Source organism: Corylus avellana, chromosome ca3 (genome assembly GCF_901000735.1).
Source record: "Corylus avellana chromosome ca3, CavTom2PMs-1.0".
Lineage (NCBI taxonomy): Eukaryota > Viridiplantae > Streptophyta > Magnoliopsida > Fagales > Betulaceae > Corylus > Corylus avellana.
Window position 1 is genome coordinate 2070403 of NC_081543.1, and position 22364 is coordinate 2092766.

The following is a 22364-nucleotide window of genomic DNA, read 5'->3' on the forward strand; positions in this document are numbered from 1 at the left end:
AAGCCCATCGTCTTTGGCCGGAAGGGCTTTATCAGCGGGAGATGGGGCTGGGTCAGCGGTAGGAGGAGCTCGCATGACGGTTATCGGCACTTCTGCCTGAGGCTTTGATGGGTCTTTGGCCGGAGAGCCGCCCAACAATAGGGATCCTTTAAGTCTGGCAATCGTGGCACAGCCCACCGGCAAGGGTAAAGCTTTGTTGACATATAGGAGGAAGAAGATTGGGTCGCAGATGTGGGACGCTGCACCGGTGGGTTCGCTAGAAGTTTCTCCTTCGGCTTGTGGGCAGGTGAAGGGGATCCTTGGGTCGAAGCTGGTATCTACTCAGAGGGTGCCAAAGACGCAATTTTCGCCGGAGAATCCTCAGAGTTCGCTGGAGTGTCTGTTGGAGACCCGCGAGGCTGGGGAGGGCATGGGTTCGGCCAGAGCTCAGTTTCTGTTGGAGACTTCCTCTCGTCTGAATACAGGGATGGTTGCAGGGGACTGTTCGCCGAAGGCCTGCCGGGGGGAGGAAATGAGTCTGGTTTCGTCGCTTCAGGTTGGACAGGAAGGAGTTGTACGTGTGCTGGCGATGGAGTTCATTGGGCCTGGATCTGGTAGGGATGAGGACAGTATCTCAGAAACAATTGGTTTGGAGGATTTAGGGCCAGAGAAAGTTTCTTCCAGCTGGGTAGTTGAAAGTTGCCTCAATTTTTGTCCTAAAATTGGTGTATCTGATGAGGGGAAAAAGGAGGAGTTGGCGGTTTTGTTCAATTCTATCGAAGCTTCTAGAATGCAGTGTGATTCTGATTTGGGAGGCATTTCTGCCAATGATCCTGCTCTCAAAGGATTTAAGGAGCTAAAGGAGTCATGTTGTTCTCGTATTTTTGAATGGGGCCAGACGATAACTGTGCAAAGTAGGGGCCAAGGGAGGGGTCGAATTGGTAGATCATGAAGCTTAACATCGTCGCATGGAATGTGAGAGGGTTGAATGCCCTCAAAAAAAGGTTGCGTATTAGGGGTCTCTTGAAAGAGTGGAAAACAGATATAGTGTGCTTGATTGAGACTAAGATGGAAGTTATTTCCCGTGGGGTGGTCCATGGTCTTTGGGGAGGTAAACATGTGGGGTGGATGTATAAGGGGTCTAATGGTTTGTCGGGGGGGATGTTACTAATGTGGAATAGGAGGGTGGTGGAGTGTAAGGAGGAGTATGTGGGGCATCTCACCCTGGCGTGCTCTTTTCAAAATGTGGAAGATAACTGGGTTTGGGCGTTTGGGGGGGTGTATGGTCCAAATGATGATGTGGAAAGAAGGGTCTTTTGGGAAGAGCTGGCTAGTTTGATGAATGTGTGGGAGGTCCCTTGGTGTTTTGGCGGGATTTTAATACTGTCCGGTTTCCTAGTGAGCGCTCTAGTGTTTCTTATTATTCTTCTGACATGATGGATTTCTTGGACTTCATATCATAGAACAATTTAGTGGACATTCCGATGATGGGGGGTCAATTTACTTAGTCTAATAGTCAAGAAAATAAGATTTGGTCTAGAATTGACCGGTTCTTGCTCTCCTCGGATTGGGAAGATCACTACCCAGCAGTGTCACAAAGAAGACTTCAACGCCTGCTCTCTGATCATTTCCCTTTATTATTGGACTGTGGGGCTCCTTGCGGTGGTAAGAAGTGCTTCAAATTTGAAAATATGTGGCTTAAAGCTGAAGGTTTTGTTGACAAGGTTAGTTCTTGGTGGGGGTCTTATTCGTTTGAGGGTTTACCTAGTTTTGTGTTAGCTAATAAATTGAAATCCCTTAAATTGGATTTGAAAAAGTGGAATGAGGAGGCGTTTGGTGATATTGGGAGGAAAAATGAGTTGTTGGTAGGTATTCAGGAGATGGATGAGTTGGCAGAGTCGAGAGGATTAGATCAAGAGGAGAAGATAAGAAAGGCGGATATGTCGAAAGAATTGGAGAATACCTTGTTGTGTGAAGAAATTCATTGGCGCCAAAAATCGAGAGCTTTGTGGCTCAAGGAGGGGGACCGAAATACTCGTTTCTTTCACAAGATGGCTAATTCTCATCGCAGGTACAATCGCGTGGAAGTGCTTCATATTAATGGCGTCCTATCCGACGATCCAGTTGAGGTAAAAGATCACATTGTGCAGTATTGTCAAAGCTTATACTCGGAACAAAGCACTTGGAGACCTAGAATGGATACGCAACCTTTTTTATCCATTGATGAGGAGGATAATAGGTGGTTAGAAAGAGATTTTGAGGAAAATGAGGTATGGGAGGTGGTAAAAGGTATGGAGGGTGATAAGGCACCAGGTCCAGATGGCTTCTCCATGGCTTTTTTTCAAGCTTGTTGGGGTGTAGTTAAACATGATGTTATGGCGGTTTTTGTTGAGTTCCATCGTAGACGTCAATTGGTGAAGAGCTTGAATGCAACTTATATTTCCTTGATACCGAAAAAGGCGGATGCGGTGGAGATGAAGGATTTTCGGCACATTAGTTTGGTGGGAGGGGTGTACAAAATTGTTTCTAAGGTTCTTGCCAATAGGATGAGAAATGTTTTGGGTAAGGTCATATCCTACTCTCAAAATGCTTTCATTGGGGGTCGTCAAATCCTAGATTCTGTTCTCATTGCAAATGAATGTGTGGATAGTCGCATGAAATCAGGGGTGCCAGGTGTTCTTTGTAAATTGGACCTGGAAAAGGCTGATGACCATGTTAATTGGGATTTTGTTTTGTATTTGCTGCATCGGTGTGGTTTTGGCGAGAGGTGGAGAGCTTGGATAGAGTGGTGTATTATGTCGGTAAGATTCTCCATTCTTGTGAATGGTTCTCCGGAAGGCTTCTTTAACGGTTTAAGGGGAATTTGGCAAGGGGATCCTCTCTCTCTGTTACTTTTTGTGCTTGTTATGGAGGCCTTGAAAAAGATGGTGAATGCGACGGTTGACCAAGGCCTTTTGACTGGTTTCTCGGTGGGAGATAGGGTATTCTTGGAGTTGGTGGTTTCTCACTCTTTATTTGCTGATGATACTCTGATTTTTTGTGAAGCTTCTCTCGAGCAAATCAGGTATGTGCGTCTCATTCTCTTATGTTTTGAAGCTGTTTCGGGTTTGAGAGTTAGTCTGGGAAAGTCAAAAATTGTGGCTATTGGTGAGGTGGAGAACATTGGGGTGTTAGCTAATATCCTTGGGTGTAGTGTTGCCGATTTGCCTATGAAGTATTTGGGTCTCCCTCTTGGGGTGTCGTATAAGGATACGGTTATGTGGAATGGTGTGATCGAAAAGATGGAGTGTCAGATGGCAGGTTGGAAGAGAATGTATCTCTCTAAGGGAGACCGTTTAACTCTCATTAAGAGTACGTTGACTAATCTTCTAACTTACTTTTTGTCTCTGTTTCCGATTCCAATGAGTGTAGCAAAAAGGCTTGAGAAAGTCCGAAGAGATTTCTTGTGGGGAGAGATGGGAGATGAGCCTAAGTTGCATATTGTAAGTTGGAATCAAGTCTGTCATCCCCTGTGTTCCGGTGGTCTTGGTATTCGAAAGATGCATCAGTTTAATCAAGCTCTCTTGGAGAAATGGCTTTGGAGATATGTGAATGAGAGTGAGGCTCTTTGGTGCAAGATTATCAAAGCTAAGTATGAAGACCAGGTTGGTGGGTGGTGCATGAAGGAGGTTTCGGGTTCTCATGGTGTGGGCTTATGGAAGCATATTCGACAAGGATGGAACTTCTTTGCCAAAGGTATTCGGTTTGAGGTGGGGGTGGGTTCGAAAGTTCGTTTTTGGCATGATATTTGGCGTGGGGAAAATTCTTTGAAGCATGCCTTCCCATCCTTGTTCAGTATCGCTAGGCACAAAGAAGCTTGGGTGAAGGATAACTTTACTTGGAGGAATGGGGTTGTCGAGTGGAATGTCATTTTTGTGCGGCCCGTCCAGGATTGGGAGATGGATTTGGTTTCTCCTTTCTTTGATCGGTTGTACTCTTGCAAGATTTTCATAGGTACGGTGGATCGTATTCGCTGGTCCTTGTCTAAGAAGGGCAGGTTCGAGGTTATGTTGCTCTACAAGGCCTTGTCCAACGTTAACCACGAGGTGTTTCCTTGGAAGAGCATCTGGCGTACTAAGGTGCCTCTGCGAGTGGCTTTTTTTGGGTGAACCGTGGCCCTAGGCAAAATTTTGACTCACGATAATTTGCGTAGGAGGAACCTTGTGGTAGTGGAGTGGTGTTGTATGTACAAGAAGACTGGAGAGTGAGTCTATCATCTTCTTTTCCACTGTGAGATCGCAAGTGCTCTTTGGCATACTATTTTTAGTCGGTTTGGGTTGCTTTGGTTCATGCCTTGCAGGGTAAGGGACTTGTTCGATTGCTGGTGGTCGGGTGGACGTTCTTGAAGTGCGGTAGTGTGGAAGATGATCCCTCTTTGTCTTATGTGGTGTATATGGAACGAAAGAAATGCTAGATATTTTGAGAATTCCATTAGGATTGTAAAGGAACTGACTCATCTTTTCTTCTTTACTCTTTACTCTTGGACGGCCGCTTGGCTAGCTCCTTTAGTGATTAGTTTTTCTGACTTCCTATTTCATTTCTCTCTCTCTTAGGCGCTCTCTTTTTATACTTTCCGTGTATGTGGGTTGCGCTCCTCTGTGCTTTTGTTTAATATCATTATTACTTATCAAAAAAAAAAGGAAGATGAGCGTTATACCGGTAGATTGGAGCTTTATGTGTATGAGGAGTTGGGAATCTATATATAATCTTTTGCTTCATTGTGAGGTGGCAGGAGAACTGTTTTGTCTTTTGGAGTAGTGTGGGTTATGCTGGAAAGATTAAAGAGTTTTTGGCGAGTGGAAGAGGTGAGGCAGGAAGCTGTAATATTTTTGAAGTTTGTTGGATGGCTCTTATGTGCTTAATGTGGTACATTTAGAGAGAACATAATGCACAAAGTTTTGAAGATTGCATGAGTTCGGTTGTAGAACTAAAATCTCTGATGTCCAAATCCCTTTATGCATGGATGGCGGCGTATAATAGTCATCACTTTTCTAGTCATAATGAATTTTTAAAATTTTGTTCGTATTTTTCTCCCTTATAGAGGATCTCTTCTGTATATTTCCTGTGTACACGGGTTGCGCCTCTGTGTGCTTATTACTTATTACTGAATTTGAATTACTTATAAAAAAGAATAAAATGTAGTTAATGGTCTAGAGATTGATTTTTTAAATTGATTCAGAAAGTTATGGAAGTTTTTGTAACAAAACATGGAAATTGTAACATGTTTTTGTAAGATATTCATGTAGACAATAACATATATTTTCGAGTCTGAATATCATTATCTTCAGGTAGGAGTGATATATGTGATATATATATATAGGATGCAACAAATAATTTATTGAGAGCTTGATTTCTTAGGTCAAAGCATTTACTTGCAAAACAGGCTGGCTGAACCCCTGAGATGAATATGATTCCAATAGCCTGGTGCCTTTTTTAGAAGACCTTGAGATTCTAAAAGCAGGGTCTCTAGCTGAAAGCACTCTTCCTTTTGGTATTACACTCTAGGATCTTTAATTATGACCAGACTTTAAACTACCTCTTGAGTAACTAGCCAGAAAGTTACTTGATCATTAGAATGACAATTTCTCAATTCTTGCGAGAATTTTTGAGTTCGGGTATTGTGTAATGTGGTTTGTTCCTATGTGCATTCCCCATCTACACCATGGTTGTCTCTTTGTACAAATAACGAGACTGAGACCTTGTTATCAAGATTTTGCATTCCAGATAAGCACTATATTGATTGATCTACCAACTTTTGGGAGCCTGAAAAATATGGATAAAAAAACTGGTCTAAACTATCATTGGCTTTCAATCCCAAAGTAACAATAGTTCTGATGAATTCTGATGCCATCCCCACAGTATCTATGTTGCACACTTCCACCATGATCAAGTATTAGATATGGTTTTGAAGCTCTCTTTATCATTCGTAAAACTATTTACTTAACCTTGACATTGTAATATAATCCATGAATCCTACAAAATGCTTGTTATCTTACTAAAATTGGTAGTATATATGATGACGCATCTTTGTTGCACTATGTTAATTGATCTACTACTTCTTCCTCTGTTTATTCCGTGTGCAAATCTTGAAAATTTGAGATTTGGTTATATTTCCCTTTTTTTTTTTTTTTGTTATTTTTTTCTTTGTCCCATTTTTCTTTTCCTTTTCGTGATTCCCTTTTTGTACTCTTGGGTTGTATCCCTTTTGCATCTATATTGACTTTCTCCGTTATATATAAAAAAAAATTCTCTTAATTTATTTGAGCTTTGTTAGTGCCTGTCATGGTAAGACATCTTCTTGTTTATCAATATGCTCTTTGTAGAGTCTTATTGACTTCACATTGACAGTAGGCATTCCATGGTAATACTATTCCCTTGTTAGTGTTGTGCTTATGTAAAGATGGAAAAAGGGTAAATTATGAACTTATTGTTTAATGGTAATATTATTCTTGTACTTGTTGCTTGAACTAAAACAGCTGCTATGTGTTACTGACGTATGTTTGTGGTTTTGGCAGACAATAAGAATGCCTTGACTGTAGCTAGTTTGTGGGCTCCTGTTGTGGCTGTGAGTATTCTTTTTCTTTGGCATGAGCATTTAAGTATCTAGATCGGAATTCAATGTTAGGTTGCTACCTGAGTGTTGTACTAAATAAGGGAATACCTTTGGAATATGCGGTATCTTGCTTTAGATGTTGGCCAAAACAAGTTCATTGGGATGAAACTTGTCAAGGTTCATATCAAAGTGTATTGCATGCACCTTGACCGAGATGCCTCTCGCAGGCTTGGTTCAGCTATAGGGCTTTCTTATTAAGTATTGCGATTAAGTTTGAAACCTCGATTCCTATGTTATTTTAATTCCATCAGCGTTCTCATAGTATATCTACTTGGCCATATCCCATTTTCTAAATATTTTTCTCTCTTCTAGATCTACATCATGGACATCCACATTTGGTACACTGTTTTATCAGCAGTTGTTGGGGGTGTAAAGGGTGCACGAGCTCGGTTAGGCGAGGTATCAACATATTTCATAATTTGTTTTAGAAAACAATAGTGTCAGGTTCTGTTTTTCTTTGGGTTACGCTCTAAATATTATTTTTGATGTCTTAGTGTTATTCCCCTTTCATCAGAAATCTTACATTGTCAGTTGCTTATTGCCGATTTGTGTCAGATACGTTCAATTGAAATGGTGCATAAGCGTTTCGAGACCTTTCCTGAAGCCTTTGCCAAGAACCTTGTCTCACCACAAACCAAAAGGTGGGTTTTTTTAATCATTTATTGTTTATTAATTTTTTAGAACTTTTTATATATGGTAGTCATTGTGCCAAATGTAGGTATTTTACTTTTTGTCAAATATGCTGGTGTTATATAAAAACGTTTAATTCACATTTGAAATTTTTAATCTTCGACCTTGTTTCTTTTAGCTTAATAAATCATTACTTCTGATTCAATACACCCTTAGTTTCTCACTCTTTCGAGGCTGTGACCTTAGACAAGATGGCACTAGATTGGATGCGGTTAGCTTGTCACAAATGATTTGGATGTGGCTTTGTTGATTGCGTACCTGCAATTCTTTTCATTCACTCATTTCCACCAAAATACAATTTTCTCACTCTTTTGTATGAAGTCTTATTTTATTCTTAGAGATAAAATGGACTGCCTAATGAATGTGCTTTATGAAGTTCACAATTACTTTATGTGTCCTGTGCCGAATCAATTAAAGTTTAAGACTAAGTTGTCAATTTTTCTAGTCATAAAGTTTATAGAGTCCTGAAAACATGGTCAATGAGGGTGAATTTTGGAATGTACGGGTGAAATGTAATCATAGGTTTTAGGTTGGGGTGAAGTTGTGTGTGAAAACATTATTGTTAATATTTATGGGGTTTGGACTGTCTTTGATAATGCCTAGACGTGTAGTTGATTTGTATGCTTGTTGGTGGACTACTTGTAGTCTGCCGAGTGCTGTTGTGTAGTAAATGGTGTGTGGCTACATGCTTTTTATGGTGCTTATGGTAAGAAATGAATGACTAAAGTTTTACCTTTTACTTACGATAAGCAAATTGCTTATGGTAAGTAATTTGCTTCGTTTTGTCCCTTTCTAGTTAGGTGATCCTATTGTATACTCCTAGTGTACTTTGGGGTGCCTTATGCTTTTAATAAGATTGGTTATTACTTATCAAAAAAATTTTTTGAGGACCAAGAGGACATTGGAGGAAGTTAAGTCCTTATTCAAACCTCTATATCTTTGGACAGCTTCTTATGTTTCTCCTATGATGATTAGCTATAGTGATTTCCTTGTTCTTTTTGCTCTTTCTAGTTAGGTGGTTATTTTGTACTTTTTTTTTTTTTTGGATAGGTAAAAATGTATATATCAAAAACCCAAAAGGGCGCAACACGATTACACAGGGAGTATAAAAGAGTGGTTATTTTGTACTTAAGGGCGCCTTATGCTTTTAATGATGTGTCAACTACTTAATAAAAAAAAAAAGAATTATTGGGTTTTTTCTTATTCCATTCACATGAGAGAGCTTGTCGGTTTTGATGTCGGTTTCTTATCTAAGGATTTTATGTGGTTTATGCAGTATGCTATCAATAATATAAGGGTAAATATATTATTAGTCTTTGAGTCAATCTGCCAAAACTAAAAAATTTCCAAGTTTTTTTTTTCCTGAACTTTTACTCCCTTGGTCAACCGAAATGCCAATAAAATCCCTACTGTCAAAATTGTGTAACCACCGTTAGTCCCAATAAAAAACACACCGTTTTGCCACGTCGGCATATTAATTTTTTATTAATTTAATTTAAAAATTAAATAAAAAAAAAAAATTGAATGGGTGGCTGGAATCACGTGATGCTCGTCGCTGGAGATGGAATTGTTCTGTCCAGGTGGTCGGCGTTGCTGCTCGTGGCCGGCTGTGGGTGGCAGTGGGCAGTGCGTGGGGGGAGAGGGAAGATGGAGATGGGTCACTGTCTCCGGCGACCAACTCTCTCCGGCCGAACCCACAGAAGATTGGGTCACTGTCCCATTAGAAATATTGGCATTCAATGCTTCATTTTGCCGGGGCTGATGGCCATAAAAAGCTGATGCTGAGGAATCTAATGGGAATATTGGGTGCTGCAAAGGGTTGTTTGATTGAAATATCTGGAAAAACAAATGCAAGGAAAACCCAATTCAGGAAAACTATAGTTGCTAAAAAGAAAGCTATTGCCTTAAAAGTACAAACTTACATCTTTGTGGATTAGATGATCGAAGTTGAAATCCAGCCTGGTATTGACATAAGCCAGTTTCATGGAGAGGAACTGCAACAAAACATACCGAATGAGCGAAGAAGCTTGAATTTGCAAACACAATTCACAACCAAATGTTGATTTACCTCAACTTGCTGTTGCAATGACTGGATGTAGTTGATAATTTCGTTGAGCATCAGTGCTTTTCCGGTGACCTAAAGTGGGAAATTTTTTTTTTTTTTGATAAGTACCTAAAGTGGGAAAATCACAGGCCATATATAAGAAAAATACATATTCGTGTACTTTGACCCAACGTTTTGTTCAAAATTCTGAGTTTTCTTCTCTCACACCTTATTGCAACCAGGTACAAGATCTTGGAGAAGCTTCATCCTTTCGCTGATTCGGACCTGTCCAAAACACGTAATATAAGACAATGTCAATCTTGAAAAGCTTGGCAAGACGTAATGTGATGATCTGCAGAGAATTGAGCCATGAATATCTTACTCTTTCAGCGAGGCTGTGGCTGTTTGTAGCCTGGCCCCTTCTGGCTCTTACATGAATGTAGTCCTTAGGAGCCTCCGGAGGCTTTGTGTTGTTTGTCTTGGCATCTTGCTCTTCCCCTGCACTTCCTCTGCTTTAGCATGGCCATTTTCATTTTCATCAGGCTCACTTGGCTTGCATCGCTTTGCATTCGAATTATCATTAACTTCAGCCACCTGAAAATAAAGTAATCTCTTGGATTTAACAATTGCTCGACCTTATCAAAATCGGAAAATTGGATAAAATTGACTTGCTGGTCTCTACCTTTGTAGCATTTGCAAATGGGGATAATGCAGGCTCCTTTGCTTTTCTCTTGGAAGCTGCTTTTCTTTTCCTGTCTCTGGCAACCGCACATTCTCTCTCTCTGTGTCTCTGGCCAAACCCACGCTCTCTCTCTCTGGCCACTGCTTTGGCTCAGACGGCAGCAAACTCAGCTGCTCGCCTACAACCCATTTCAGGAAATCCAAATTTCACCCAAAATTGAAATCCCCAAATCTCTCCCTCCATCTCCATCTTCCCTCTCCCCCCACCCACGGGCCACTGCCACCCACAGTCGGCCACGAGCAGCAACGCCGAGCACCTCGATAGAACAACTCCATCTCCGGTGACAAGCATCAAGTGATTCCAGCCACCCCTTCAATTTTTATTATTTATTATTATTATTATTTATTTTTATTTTTATTTTTAAATTAAATTAATAAAAAATTAATATGCTGACATGGCAAAATGGTGCGTTTTGATCGGGACTAATGGCGGTTACACAATTTTGACGGTAGGGATTTTGTTGGCATTTCGATTGATTCAAGGAGTAAAAATTTGAAGAAAAAAAACTTAGGAATTTTTTAGTTTTGGCTGGTTGACTCATAGACTTATAATATATTTACCCATAATATAATGAGATAGTATTTGCAATTTTTCACTGTTTATTACTTTATTTGTTATGACTGGATGCCTGTTGTCTTAAATGGTTGGAAGTGTTTATATTTTAGTTTAATGATTCTATTTTTTTTCTCTATCATGCATTTAAATAATAAATGTCTATCAATGTGCTTTTACAGGATCCCCTTTGACAGACAAGCACCTCAAGTGAGTTATTTCTTTGATGCTTTAGCCGATCTAGTGGCATATTGTTTTACTACAGATGCGTTAGGAAATTGCTTCAGTGAAGTGGATTGTTTTCTGGTTTGATGGCAGAAAATGAGATAGGCAGTCAAAAAATATTCTGCTGGAAATAATTTCAGTTATAAATTGGTAGTTTTAAGCATCACTAGAAACCTCTAGTGGCAAAAAAGCAATGGAACACTCACTGGGAGCTTTTGGCTAAAAGAAAGAACACGGAAACATTTCTTATAGATTAACAAAAAGTTCATGTGAATATGAAAATGCCAACTTCATGTAAGAGGTCTCTGTATTTAATGTGAAAGAACCTTGAACTTTCACTGTGTTCATACCTGTTGCTGAATGAAATTAATCGGTGGCTTCTAATAATTATTTATTCTGTCCAATTTTGATAAAAATAACAATTTACATCAAACTGCAAATCCTGTTGTGTTGGAACTTTTTTCCAATTTATTGACCAAAATATTTTTTCTTTTTGTTCTTTTAAATTAAAAATTTGTCTTAAAACGAGACGTTCTTTGTCTTTCAAAAAATCTATAACATGCATGTTTTAAACCCCTTTTTTTGGACATGTTTTATTATTATTATATACCTATTACAGGTTTCACAGGATATGAACAAGACATATGCAGCCCTTTTTTCTCCATTTTGGAATGAGATAATCAAAAGCTTGCGTGAGGAAGATTATATTAGTAATAGGTAAACCATAGAGCAAATCCATTTTCCAAAAGAATGAAAAATGGGATTGCAATAATTTATTATGTTTCTATTTATTGTTTGTGTTGTAATTAGTATTCATATATCACTTCATCTTTTTAATTCTTCCAGGGAGATGGACTTACTCTGTATTCCTAGCAACACCGGAAGTCTAAGATTAGTTCAATGGCCTTTGTTTCTTCTCAGCAGTAAGGTGGATGTTACCTGGAATATTATTGTTGATAGACTCTTCTGGTATACTGTAATACCATATGTCTGCTGAATCACATTATTTTTTCCAGATCTTGTTGGCAGTAGATTTGGCCTTGGACTGCAAAGATACACAGGCTGATCTTTGGAATAGAATATGTAGGGACGAATACATGGCATATGCAGTTCAGGAGTGCTACTACAGTATTGAAAAAATTTTACATTCCCTGGTTGACGGTGAAGGGAGACTTTGGTATGAATCCCTATGCCCTGTCGTAATCACTTTGAATTCGTTTATGTGTCAACTTTAAAAGTTACACTAGTAGTAATTAGATTTTTGTATGTCTTGTATAATTATGTGTATGTACAGATGATTATTTATTTTTGTGCTTTATTGGTAACCTCCTTTATGATAGGGTTGAGAGGATCTACCGTGAGATTAACAACAGTATACAAGAGGGTTCACTTGTTATAACCTTATCTCTTCAGAAGCTTCCAGTGGTGGTTTCAAGATTTACCGCATTGACTGGGCTCCTGGTATGTGATCTGTTAACTACGTGCATCATTTAACTTGCTGGAATTTATACTGCTGGGATCTATACTAATATATGAGTAATATTTAACCCCCTTGGCTTTGAATGAAGAGAAGCTTATTTTTGTTGGCTACTTTTTTTCTCTTACTTTCTTCAGGTTAATTTTTTTTTTTTCTTCTTTTTTGTTTTCTGGTTATTTATGTATTATAAATGAATTTTCAATTCCCTTGCTAACATAAGATTATCAAATGTAGTTTATATAGTTACTACCTGAGATCTAGATCCACTATTGAGCAATTTTAAGCCAAGATTACATATATTGATATCTCTCATCATCGTCAGGATATTGTCTCATACACCTGTCCAATGCGCCTGTTTCTTGTATGCTGCAGACATGTGGTGCATTGGATTTTGTTGAATCTTGACCGATGTGATGGTAATTTGTTTATTCCTGGAATCACCATAGTTCATATGATCTAAACTTTGGTCAGTAGTAGTCCGGTACAGCGGTCAACCTGAAAATATCCTTCTACTTCTCCCACATATTGGTCCTTTTGAGAGGCATTATGGAAATTATTATATTGAAACCATATAGAAAATACACGTTTTTTTTCCTTTTAGGACACTTCAATTAAGTTGTACCACATAGAAGCTTATTGTTTACCAATCTATTTAAGCTACAAATAAGCCTGCTCAAGATGGTGGAATCAAAATGCAACCATTGCGGTCGAGAAGGGCACGCCATGGAATGATGTTTCAAACTTCATGGATATCTTACTGCATTTCTGGATGATTGGTGTGTCACATTCGTCTTTCCATTCCATAAAACATATGATGCGAAGAGGCATTTTGTCTATTCTACTAATACTAGTATACTTCTCTAATTTTTTTTTTTTTTTTAAACATGGGTTGGACCACATGACTTAGTATTGCCTACGTGTGGTTCCATCCTTTTGTAATATGCTTGTTTTACTCATTGCCCTTTTAGGTGCTGTGTGGTGCTTCCATCATTTCATTGTTTCCCGTTTTGGTGCTGTTTGTAGTTGAAATAAGAATTTCAACAGTAGCCATTGTTGCTATAAAATTTAAAGCATTGTTTTTGTTAAAAAATAGTCGGGAGTCCTTTATAATCTTGAGTATAGTTTTTTTACTTTATTGATCTGTTATCTTTCAAATGTCGTATGCCTTACTGCCACTCAAAGTTTATAGCCATTAAAAATGTTGGACGTGGTTTTGTCAAAGTTTTTAGGGTCGAAATACAGGATGTCTGTCTATTATTTGTCAATTTAGGATGTTATGGTGATTGCTTGTTATTATATTAACAAGTGATTTGCATCAGATGCGGGACGGAACTCCTGAACGTGAAAGAGGTGCTGCAAAAGCTGTCTATGAGCTGTATGAAGTTGTTACACATGAGTTGCTTTCGTCTGATTTAAGGTATATGATTGGCCACATGATCCTGAAGATATATAGAACGATAACTTGTGAATTGTGGTAATTATTTATATTTTAATTTTCTAGGGAGCAGCTTGATACATGGAACATTTTGGCAAGAGCAAGAAATGAAGGGCGCCTTTTTTCTAAGATAGCATGGCCCAAGGACCCAGAAATTGTAAGCATTTCTGGAAGCTCCTTTTTAACACTTTATAACCTCTTTTGCTATGTAGTTTGATTTACCAGGGCTGTCTTATCCTGTTTGTTGTCACAGGTGGAGCAAGTAAAGCGGTTGCACCTTCTTCTCACTGTAAAGGACTCTGCAGCTAACGTTCCAAAGAATCTTGAAGCAAGGAGAAGATTAGAGTTCTTTACGAATTCGTTATTTATGGACATGCCTCCGGCAAAGCCAGTCAGTGAAATGTTGCCCTTCAGGTACTTTTATCTCGGAAGTGATTTTCCTTTTTAGTGTTGACTATGTCATTTTAATTTTGTTTTGTTTGTTTTGTTTGAGAATAGTGTCTTCACCCCGTACTACAGTGAGACTGTACTCTATAGTTCCTCTGATTTGCGTGTTGAAAATGAAGATGGAATATCTATTCTTTTCTATCTTCAGAAGATTTTTCCAGGTATCTCTCTCTCGCTCTCTCTCTCTCTCTCTCTCTCACATAAGCAATCTTTCCCATTAGGAGGGTATTCCTAAAAAAGAAAAGAAGTACAAACCATAGTGTCAAATTCAAACATTAATGAATGTGAAGGTGGTTAATTAAAAACCAGGACAATGATGAACTAAGCCTATTGAGTGCCAGGTCAATATTACGTCCTCCCTTTGTGAGAATGAGATGGAGGGTAAGATCTTAAGCTCGTGAGCCACTGTGTCCATGTGTAATCTTCCTATTATTAAAGAAAAATTAAGAAGAATAATGTCTTGAGAAAACAGAATTAGAGCCCAGCAATAGTTTGCTTGTTCCCCTTGCTCAAATCAGAATGTACCAATCTCAAAGTTATACCAACTACCAAGTTTCCTGCTCCAGCAGGCTTACAAATTGATAATGAAAAACGATTACCCAGAAAGCAACAGTAAGAGAAAACTATAGATACCAAAGCTTTCTCCATCCCTTGCATGTAGCACTATCGAACAACTGCCCTGTTTTTCTCCTAATTCTCAAATGTATGAATTCTTTGAAAAGCCGTTATCCACACTGTTATGAAATAGGAGACCACAGAAGAGAGAAACAGTATCATATTCTGGCTCTCACAATTTATTTCTATGTATAGGATTAATTACACTATTCTAGAATAGGTACATGTTAGAGGGAACCTTATAAGTACAGCTACAATAGGGTTGCCTCATAAGGACACCCCACACATCTTCTAGAATAGGGACACCTATCCCTTCCATTTCTTTCTTTCTCCCTAAAGCTGGAGCATATGTGTGACATAAGTCCAACTTGAAACAAATGAACTCTATGACACAAAGACTTTGTATACACATCATCAAATTGGTTTCTGACTTCACAGTGGTGGAGGGTCCTTATGGAGTGGGAGTGTGGAAACATATTCGGAGAGGATGGGAAGTTTTTTCGAGATTTATTAGTTTCGGGATAGGTGATGGTTCCCATATTAGATTTTGGCATGATAATTGGTGCTAGATACTTTGAGGACTCCACTAGGACTATAGAGGAATTGACTCATTTTTTTTTCTTTACTTTGTATTCCTGGACGGCCGCTTGGCTAGCTCCTATAGGGATTAGCTTCTATGATTTCCTTTTTCATTTTTCTCCCTCTTAGGCGCTTTCTTTTATACTTCCCGTGTATGTGGGTTGCGCCTCTATGCGCTCTTTTATATCATATTTACTTATAAAAAAAAATAAGGAGGCATGGGTTAAGGATCATATGCAACTGTCCAATGGCAGCATACAGTGGAATGTTCCCTTCTTACGAGTTGTCCAAGATTGGAAGGTAGAGGTGGTGACATCGTTCTTTGGGAAGTTATATGCCTTTCGCAGGCGTAAGGGAGTGACGGACTGCATGTTGTTGAATCCTTCCAAATGGAATATCTTTGAGGTAAAGTCTTTTTTTTTTGCATGCTCTCTTGTACGGGAACAGAAACTTCCTCTTTCCCATGGAGGAGTATATAGAAAGTCAAAGTTCCATTGCGAGTCAGTTTCTTTGTGTGGACGGCGACTCTAGGGAAGATTCTGACTTTGGACAACTTGCGTAAAAGAGGTATCATTGTGGTGGGATGGTGTTGCATGTGTAAGTAAAGTGGTGAGTCTATCAAGCATCTTCTCCTTCATTGTGAAGTGGCACGAGCGTTATGGAGTGTAGTACTCACTCTTTTTGATGTCACATGGGTTATGTTTGGAGGGGTGGTAGATTTGTTAGTGTGTTGGTGTGGTCAGCGTGGTCATATTTTAGCTAAGGAGGTGTGTCGTATAGTACCATGGTGTCTTATGTGGATTATTTGGCGATACTAAAATGCAAGATGTTTTGAAGATTAAGAAAGGTCAGTGGAAGAGCTCAAAAAGTTGCCTATTCAAGCATTGTTCCATTGGACCGAAGCTTGTAGTGTTCCTAAGATTTCCACCATGTCTCAATTTTTATCTTTATGTTCCTCTTTTTGACTTTAGTTGGGCATTTCTTTGTATACTTTCTGTGTATTAGGGTTGCACCCTTCTGCGCTTTTCAATGAACCGCTTATTTATCAATATATATATATATATATATCCATGCGGTATCTTTTCCTGAATGTGATGGCAAGTAATCTCAATTGTTTGGTCCTTTCATGGTATACATGATTAGAGACTCTGCAGAGCAACTTGATTATCACAAAACTGTGCGATAGGAGCAGGAAAACCAATTTCCTTAGGAAACTGTTGTAACCATGTTAGTTCACTTGCTGTATGAGCCATTGCTCCATGCTTTTGCACTAGTTCATGCCACCATTTGTCTCTTTATTTTTTTATTTTTTTTATTTTATGTGATCAGAATACCCCAATGAACATACAGTACCCTGTGATAGACCTTCTATTTGAGGGAGAATCTACCCAATCTATGTCAGTATGACCTTCTACCATTTTTCTTATTGTCAAGATTAGTGTTTTTGACAAAAGAGAGGTTCAGGATCTATACATTTCTAGCCCTCAAAGTCCATTGATATATATAGGAACAACTACAATATTTTTTTTTTGATAAGTAAAAAGATGAATTAAAGAGCGCAGAGGGGCGCAACCCAAGTACACAGGGTGTATACAAGAGAGCGACTAAGAGGAAGAAAAAGAAGAAGAAAACATAAAAAGAAAGTCAGGGAAGCTAATCACTATAGGCGCTAGCCATCCAGCAGTCCAAGTGAAAAGAGTGTACAAGAAAAAGTGTACAATGTCCTCTATATTTCTAGATGAGTCCTCGAAACATCTAGCATTTCTCTCACTCCAGATGCACCACATGAGGCAAAGAGGAACCATCTTCCACACAACAGCACTGCGAGACTTGCCACCCACCCACCAAGAAGCATACAACTCCCTAACACAACCAGGCATCACCCAACACAAACCAAACCGAGAGAACACGGCATTCCACAAGATACGCGCAACCCCACAATGAAGAAAGAGATGATCAACTGACTCCCCATCCGATTCACACATGCAACAACGATTTACCACTACAATACCTCTCTTCCGAACATTATCCAATGTTAGAGTCTTCCCAAGCACGGCCGTCCAAACAAAGAAAGCCACTCTTGAAGGAACCTTAGTGCGCCAAATACTTTTCCAAGGGAAAGGGATGGGATTTGTAGAAGCAAGGATCTTGTAATAAGATCTTACCTCAAAAGTTCCTTTACGAGAAGAGATCCACCACATCCTATCCTCCCCTACTCCACTCCTCGAATGCGCATACAAGAGCGTGTAGAAAGAGGCCAAGACCTCCACTTCCCAATCATGAACCCTGCGAATGAAGGACACGTTCCACTGCACAGAGCCATTAAGACACTCCCTATTATCCGCAATAGATGCATCCTTATTGGTGGCAATATTGAAGAGTCTAGGAAAAACATCCTTGAGAGACATGTCACCACACCAGATGTCCTCCCAAAACCTGATGTTGGACCCAAGACCAGGGACAAATCTGAAGTGACCTCGAAGCGACCTCCACCCCCTGCAAATATGCTTCCATAGCCCCACCCCATGTGGACCACTAGGATCCCTAGAACGCCAACCGCCCCAAACCGCACCATTCTTAGCCACCAAGATCTTCCTCCACCAAGCCTCTTTCTCATGAGCAAATCTCCACAACCATTTCCCCAACAAAGCTTGATTCATCACACGCAAATTTCGGATCCCTAAACCTCCCTCAGAGATCGGAGAACAAACCTTGTTCCAACTAACCAAATGGAACTTAAACTCATCATTAATCCCACCCCATAAGAAATCACGTTGAATCTTCTCCATACGCTTTGCCACGGATGCAGGGATAGGAAACAGCGACAAAAAATAAGTAGGGAGATTGGATAGGGTGCTTTTGATGAGAGTAATCCTTCCCCCCTTAGACAAATACAAGCGTTTCCATGGGGCCAGTCTTCTAGCGTACTTCTCCAACATGTCCTCCCAACTAGCCTTAACCCTGAACGGTGCCCCCAGCGGGAGACCCAAGTACTTCAAAGGCGTAGAAGCTGAACCGCAACCCAGGATGCCCGCCATAGAGCTCACATTATCCATACTACCAACAGGAACTAAAACAGATTTAGCCAGATTCACCTTTAACCCAGAAACGGCTTCGAAGCAAACAAGCAAAGCACCAATGTTTCTTATTTGATTCGGATCTGCCCCACAAAAAACCAAAGTGTCATCAGCGAAAAGAAGGTGAGAGACGATAACCCGATCCGACTCCCTACTTCCCACTGAGAAACTAGAGATGAGACCCCTGTTAACTGAGGCATTGATCAACCTACTGAACGCCTCCATAGCTATAACAAACAAGAAGGGAGAAAGAGGATCTCCTTGCCTCACTCCTCGCGAACTATCAAAGAAACCGGAAGAGGATCCATTGATCAGAATGTCCTACGGTGAGTTGTCCTACGGTGAGGTGTCCCAACTACAATATGTTGGGACACCTCACCGTAGGACAACTCATAGGGGCACCTTATCATTTTCTAAAATAGGGATATTTATCCCCTTCTTTCTAACACTCCCTTTCACTCTGGAGCATATATAGAAGTCCAGCTTGGAGCTAATGAACTCTGACTGATACAATAACTTTGTAAACACAACTGTAAGTTGTTTCTCAGGTTGAAATACACCAAACTGGTTGAAAAGCAAAAGAACCGGTCAAGAATACCTCAAGACCGGCCAATAAACCACCTAATTGGTCAAAAACATGAATTGAACTGGCCGAATTGCACAGTAAACTGGTTGAGAATCCACGAAACCAGCTGAAATATCAACAAACCAGCCGAAAACACAACTAAGCTGCAGTAACTTCAATGTACCTACCAAAAAAACAAACTGAACCGACCTAAAACCCACCAAATCATCTGAAATACGAACTAAACCTGATGAAAGCATGTCTGAACCAGCTGAAATATCACCAAATCAGTATAAAACACAACAAAACTGGCAGAAAAAACGCATGAATCGGCAAAAACTGGTCAAAACTTACTATTAAACATTGAAACCACCCGAAAGCTCGCCGGTAGATTGTAAAACCGCAGGAATCTTGTCGAGTACACCAGAACCAGCCGAGGCTTACCGAAATTTCATCGATGTTAGGTTAACACCAACATCTGCTGAAATACATCAGGGAACATTGAATCTCGCTGAAACATGCTGGAAAACTTCATCACCGGTGAAAAAACCATCTCTGAAACTCGCCAGAAATTTCAATACCTATCGAAACTCATCTCAGAACCCTAAACACGAAATCTAGCAGAACTCTGTGCCCATTTTCGGCTGAAAGAGGCTAGAAATTTCAACACTGGCTGAAATTGATGTAGGAGCATAACCCTAGCTAATGTGGCAGCGATTTTGATGACCAGTGTCACTTAATTTAAGTGTTCAGGTGTCTAGTCAGTTGTCATTAAGATGGTCGAAGTTATTTATGGAGTCTTGTTGGTAGTTGTTGCTTAGTAAGTTGTGTTTGTATTTGAAGTTCTCAGCTCATTAAGTACTGTTGGTAGTTGTCTACTCATTAATTTGGGTTAGTTGGGCGTTGTTTATCATCAATTGTAAGTTTGAATTATTCATACATTGTACTTATAAATATCAATTAGAAATGACCGAACTCAGTGGAGTGATTTTGATTCAGAAAATTGTTAGCAAGTGTTCTTGCTTTTGGAGTTGAGTGATTCCTCGTAAGAATCAAGTGTGTGGCTTGGTCGCATTGAGTGGCATCCGAGATTAGTAGCGTTGAGTGGCCTCCGCTACCCATGGTTGAGTGGCATCTCACGACTATCCCATTCCCTTGGTTGACTCCATCTGTGTTTAACCACCATTACGGGTCTCGGCCTGCTTCAAATTGGTATCAGGGAAAGTTTTCCTGCTGTGGTGGTTCATGTAGTGGCACCACGATGTCAAAAAAATACCGATAGTGTTGATGTGCAATCTGAACTTGTTGAGTTGTGGCAAGCTACTCAAGCTCTCCAACAAATACCATGCTCTTGGTGATTGTTTTTTGTCCATATAAGGCATTTTTAACTGGCAAACATTTCCCTTGAGCAACAAACACTGGTGGATTCATTTACACCCTTTCAAGTGTCCCCATGTAGAAATGCATTCTAACTTCTAATTGAAATAACTGCATGCCAAGCTTAACAACTAGAGAAATTAACACATGAATAGAGGAAACATTGGCAACTGTAGATAAGGTTTCCTCGAAATCAATATCATAGGTTTGCGTATGACCTCTAGCAACTAATTGTGCGTTCGACCTGTCAAGGGAGAGCCCTCAGGTGGGAACAAGATCCCAAGTTCCATTTTGATGCAGGTCCTCCATTTCCATTTCCGTTGCTTTCCTCCAACTCAGGTCAGATGGGGTCTTCTTAACTATCTTAGGGATACATATACTAGAGAGTTAGGGAGGTAAAGCATGAAAAGGAGGGGGACAATAAGTGAGATGAAACAAAGCGACTAATGGGATGCTTGGTGACATAAGAATGGGTACCTTTTCGGAGAACAGTTGGCAATGATTCTAGCGCAGAGGGTGGAATGGGATTTGAATATTGTGAGAAAGATGTGGAGTTATAGGAGCCAGCGGCTGTAGGTGACAGGAGCATATTTGTAAGGTAGTGGGAGAACGTGGAGGCAATGATTCTAAAGCAGAACAGAAAATTTGTTTAGATGAGGAGGGTAAAGTACTTGGAACAGAAAGTGGAATAGGAATTCTTGAAAATGGTCTGTGCCTTACCCGAGTGGAATGGTTGTGTTTGGATTGGTCTGTTGGGCTTTGGCTGTGTTTTTTTTTTTTATTTTGGAATGGGCTGCGGTTGGAATTTAAATATGGGTTTGGGTATAGTCTTGGGCTTGGAGGGCCAAAATCGAAAGTGAAATAAGGTTATTCCAGGATACGAGATTGAATTGAATTAAGTTTTTTTTTTTTTAATCCCAAATACAGACAAGATACACGCAACCAAACACCAGGCATTCTTTAATTCTTGGTCAGTGACAATCAGATTTCATTGATAACTTGAACAATTACCACAGATGCGACCAAAGATCAAGACTTCGTCATAAAAACATCATTTTAAGAAAATGGCAACCACCACAGGAACCAGAGAACCATTGCAAAACCACGTGAGGATTCCACCACCACAATGGACAAATATCTCCAGCCACCACAATGAACACCCAATCATGAAGGTGATGGCGTCATCATCCAACGATTATGGTGATGATGGCTCCGTCAGCTTCCACATGAGCTTTGCTACTCTGATTTTGTTACAGAACCAGCCGATATGAATAGAAATGAAAATCACAAATTAAATAGAAGGAAATGAAAAATGAGAAGGACAAAAATTGGTTGGGTAAGGATTATACAACCTCTGATACTATGTAAATGAAATAGAAAATCACAAAATATGGGACCAATATTATGTTCTGGACAATATATTCTAGAATAGAGACGCCTGAAAACTTACTAGGGCTCCTATAGGTTAACATATCCTCTCCAAACCATGTGGCATCGGATAAAAAATTCGGATATCTTCTTTAAAGGTCCCCCAATCTTATATTCTTTATTCAATAAATACTGGAAAACGATAGAAACCTGTTTTCTTTTTATGGATTTGAAACCAATGATAGTTTCCTTTCCTCCAGCATGAATGCTTTAGGGCCATTACTCGGTGCTGGTCCCCACTTAAGTGGGTCCTGGGAGAGGTGGCTTGGAACATAAGCTTAACCTATGCAAGGACTTATGTTTTCTTGCTTTTCCTTGATGAATCCAATCCTGCCCTGCAGCAATTTTGCATGAAGGGGCCGCTCTTAAGACTCTAACCTGTCCACTTGCCCTTGGCAGCCTGAGACTTTTTACCATTGCACCAGATAATGACCCCTCATGAATGCTTTTAAATATTTCCGAAAAATGTGCGAGCACACA

General features: G+C 39.7%; 1 protein-coding gene across 1 annotated transcript in view; it reads left to right on the forward strand.

Moving 5' to 3' along the window:
* The window catches only part of LOC132173904 (callose synthase 10), a 63850-nt gene that overhangs the window by 19306 nt on the left and 22180 nt on the right, over positions 1–22364 (forward strand). Inside the window, exons 20-31 of the mRNA XM_059585572.1 lie at positions 6534–6583; positions 6944–7030; positions 7187–7272; positions 10842–10869; positions 11504–11601; positions 11731–11812; positions 11901–12061; positions 12225–12345; positions 13681–13778; positions 13863–13953; positions 14050–14210; positions 14295–14404. Of these exons, the coding sequence (XP_059441555.1) occupies positions 6534–6583; positions 6944–7030; positions 7187–7272; positions 10842–10869; positions 11504–11601; positions 11731–11812; positions 11901–12061; positions 12225–12345; positions 13681–13778; positions 13863–13953; positions 14050–14210; positions 14295–14404 (1173 nt within the window). The remainder of the gene's footprint in view (positions 1–6533; positions 6584–6943; positions 7031–7186; positions 7273–10841; positions 10870–11503; positions 11602–11730; positions 11813–11900; positions 12062–12224; positions 12346–13680; positions 13779–13862; positions 13954–14049; positions 14211–14294; positions 14405–22364) is intronic.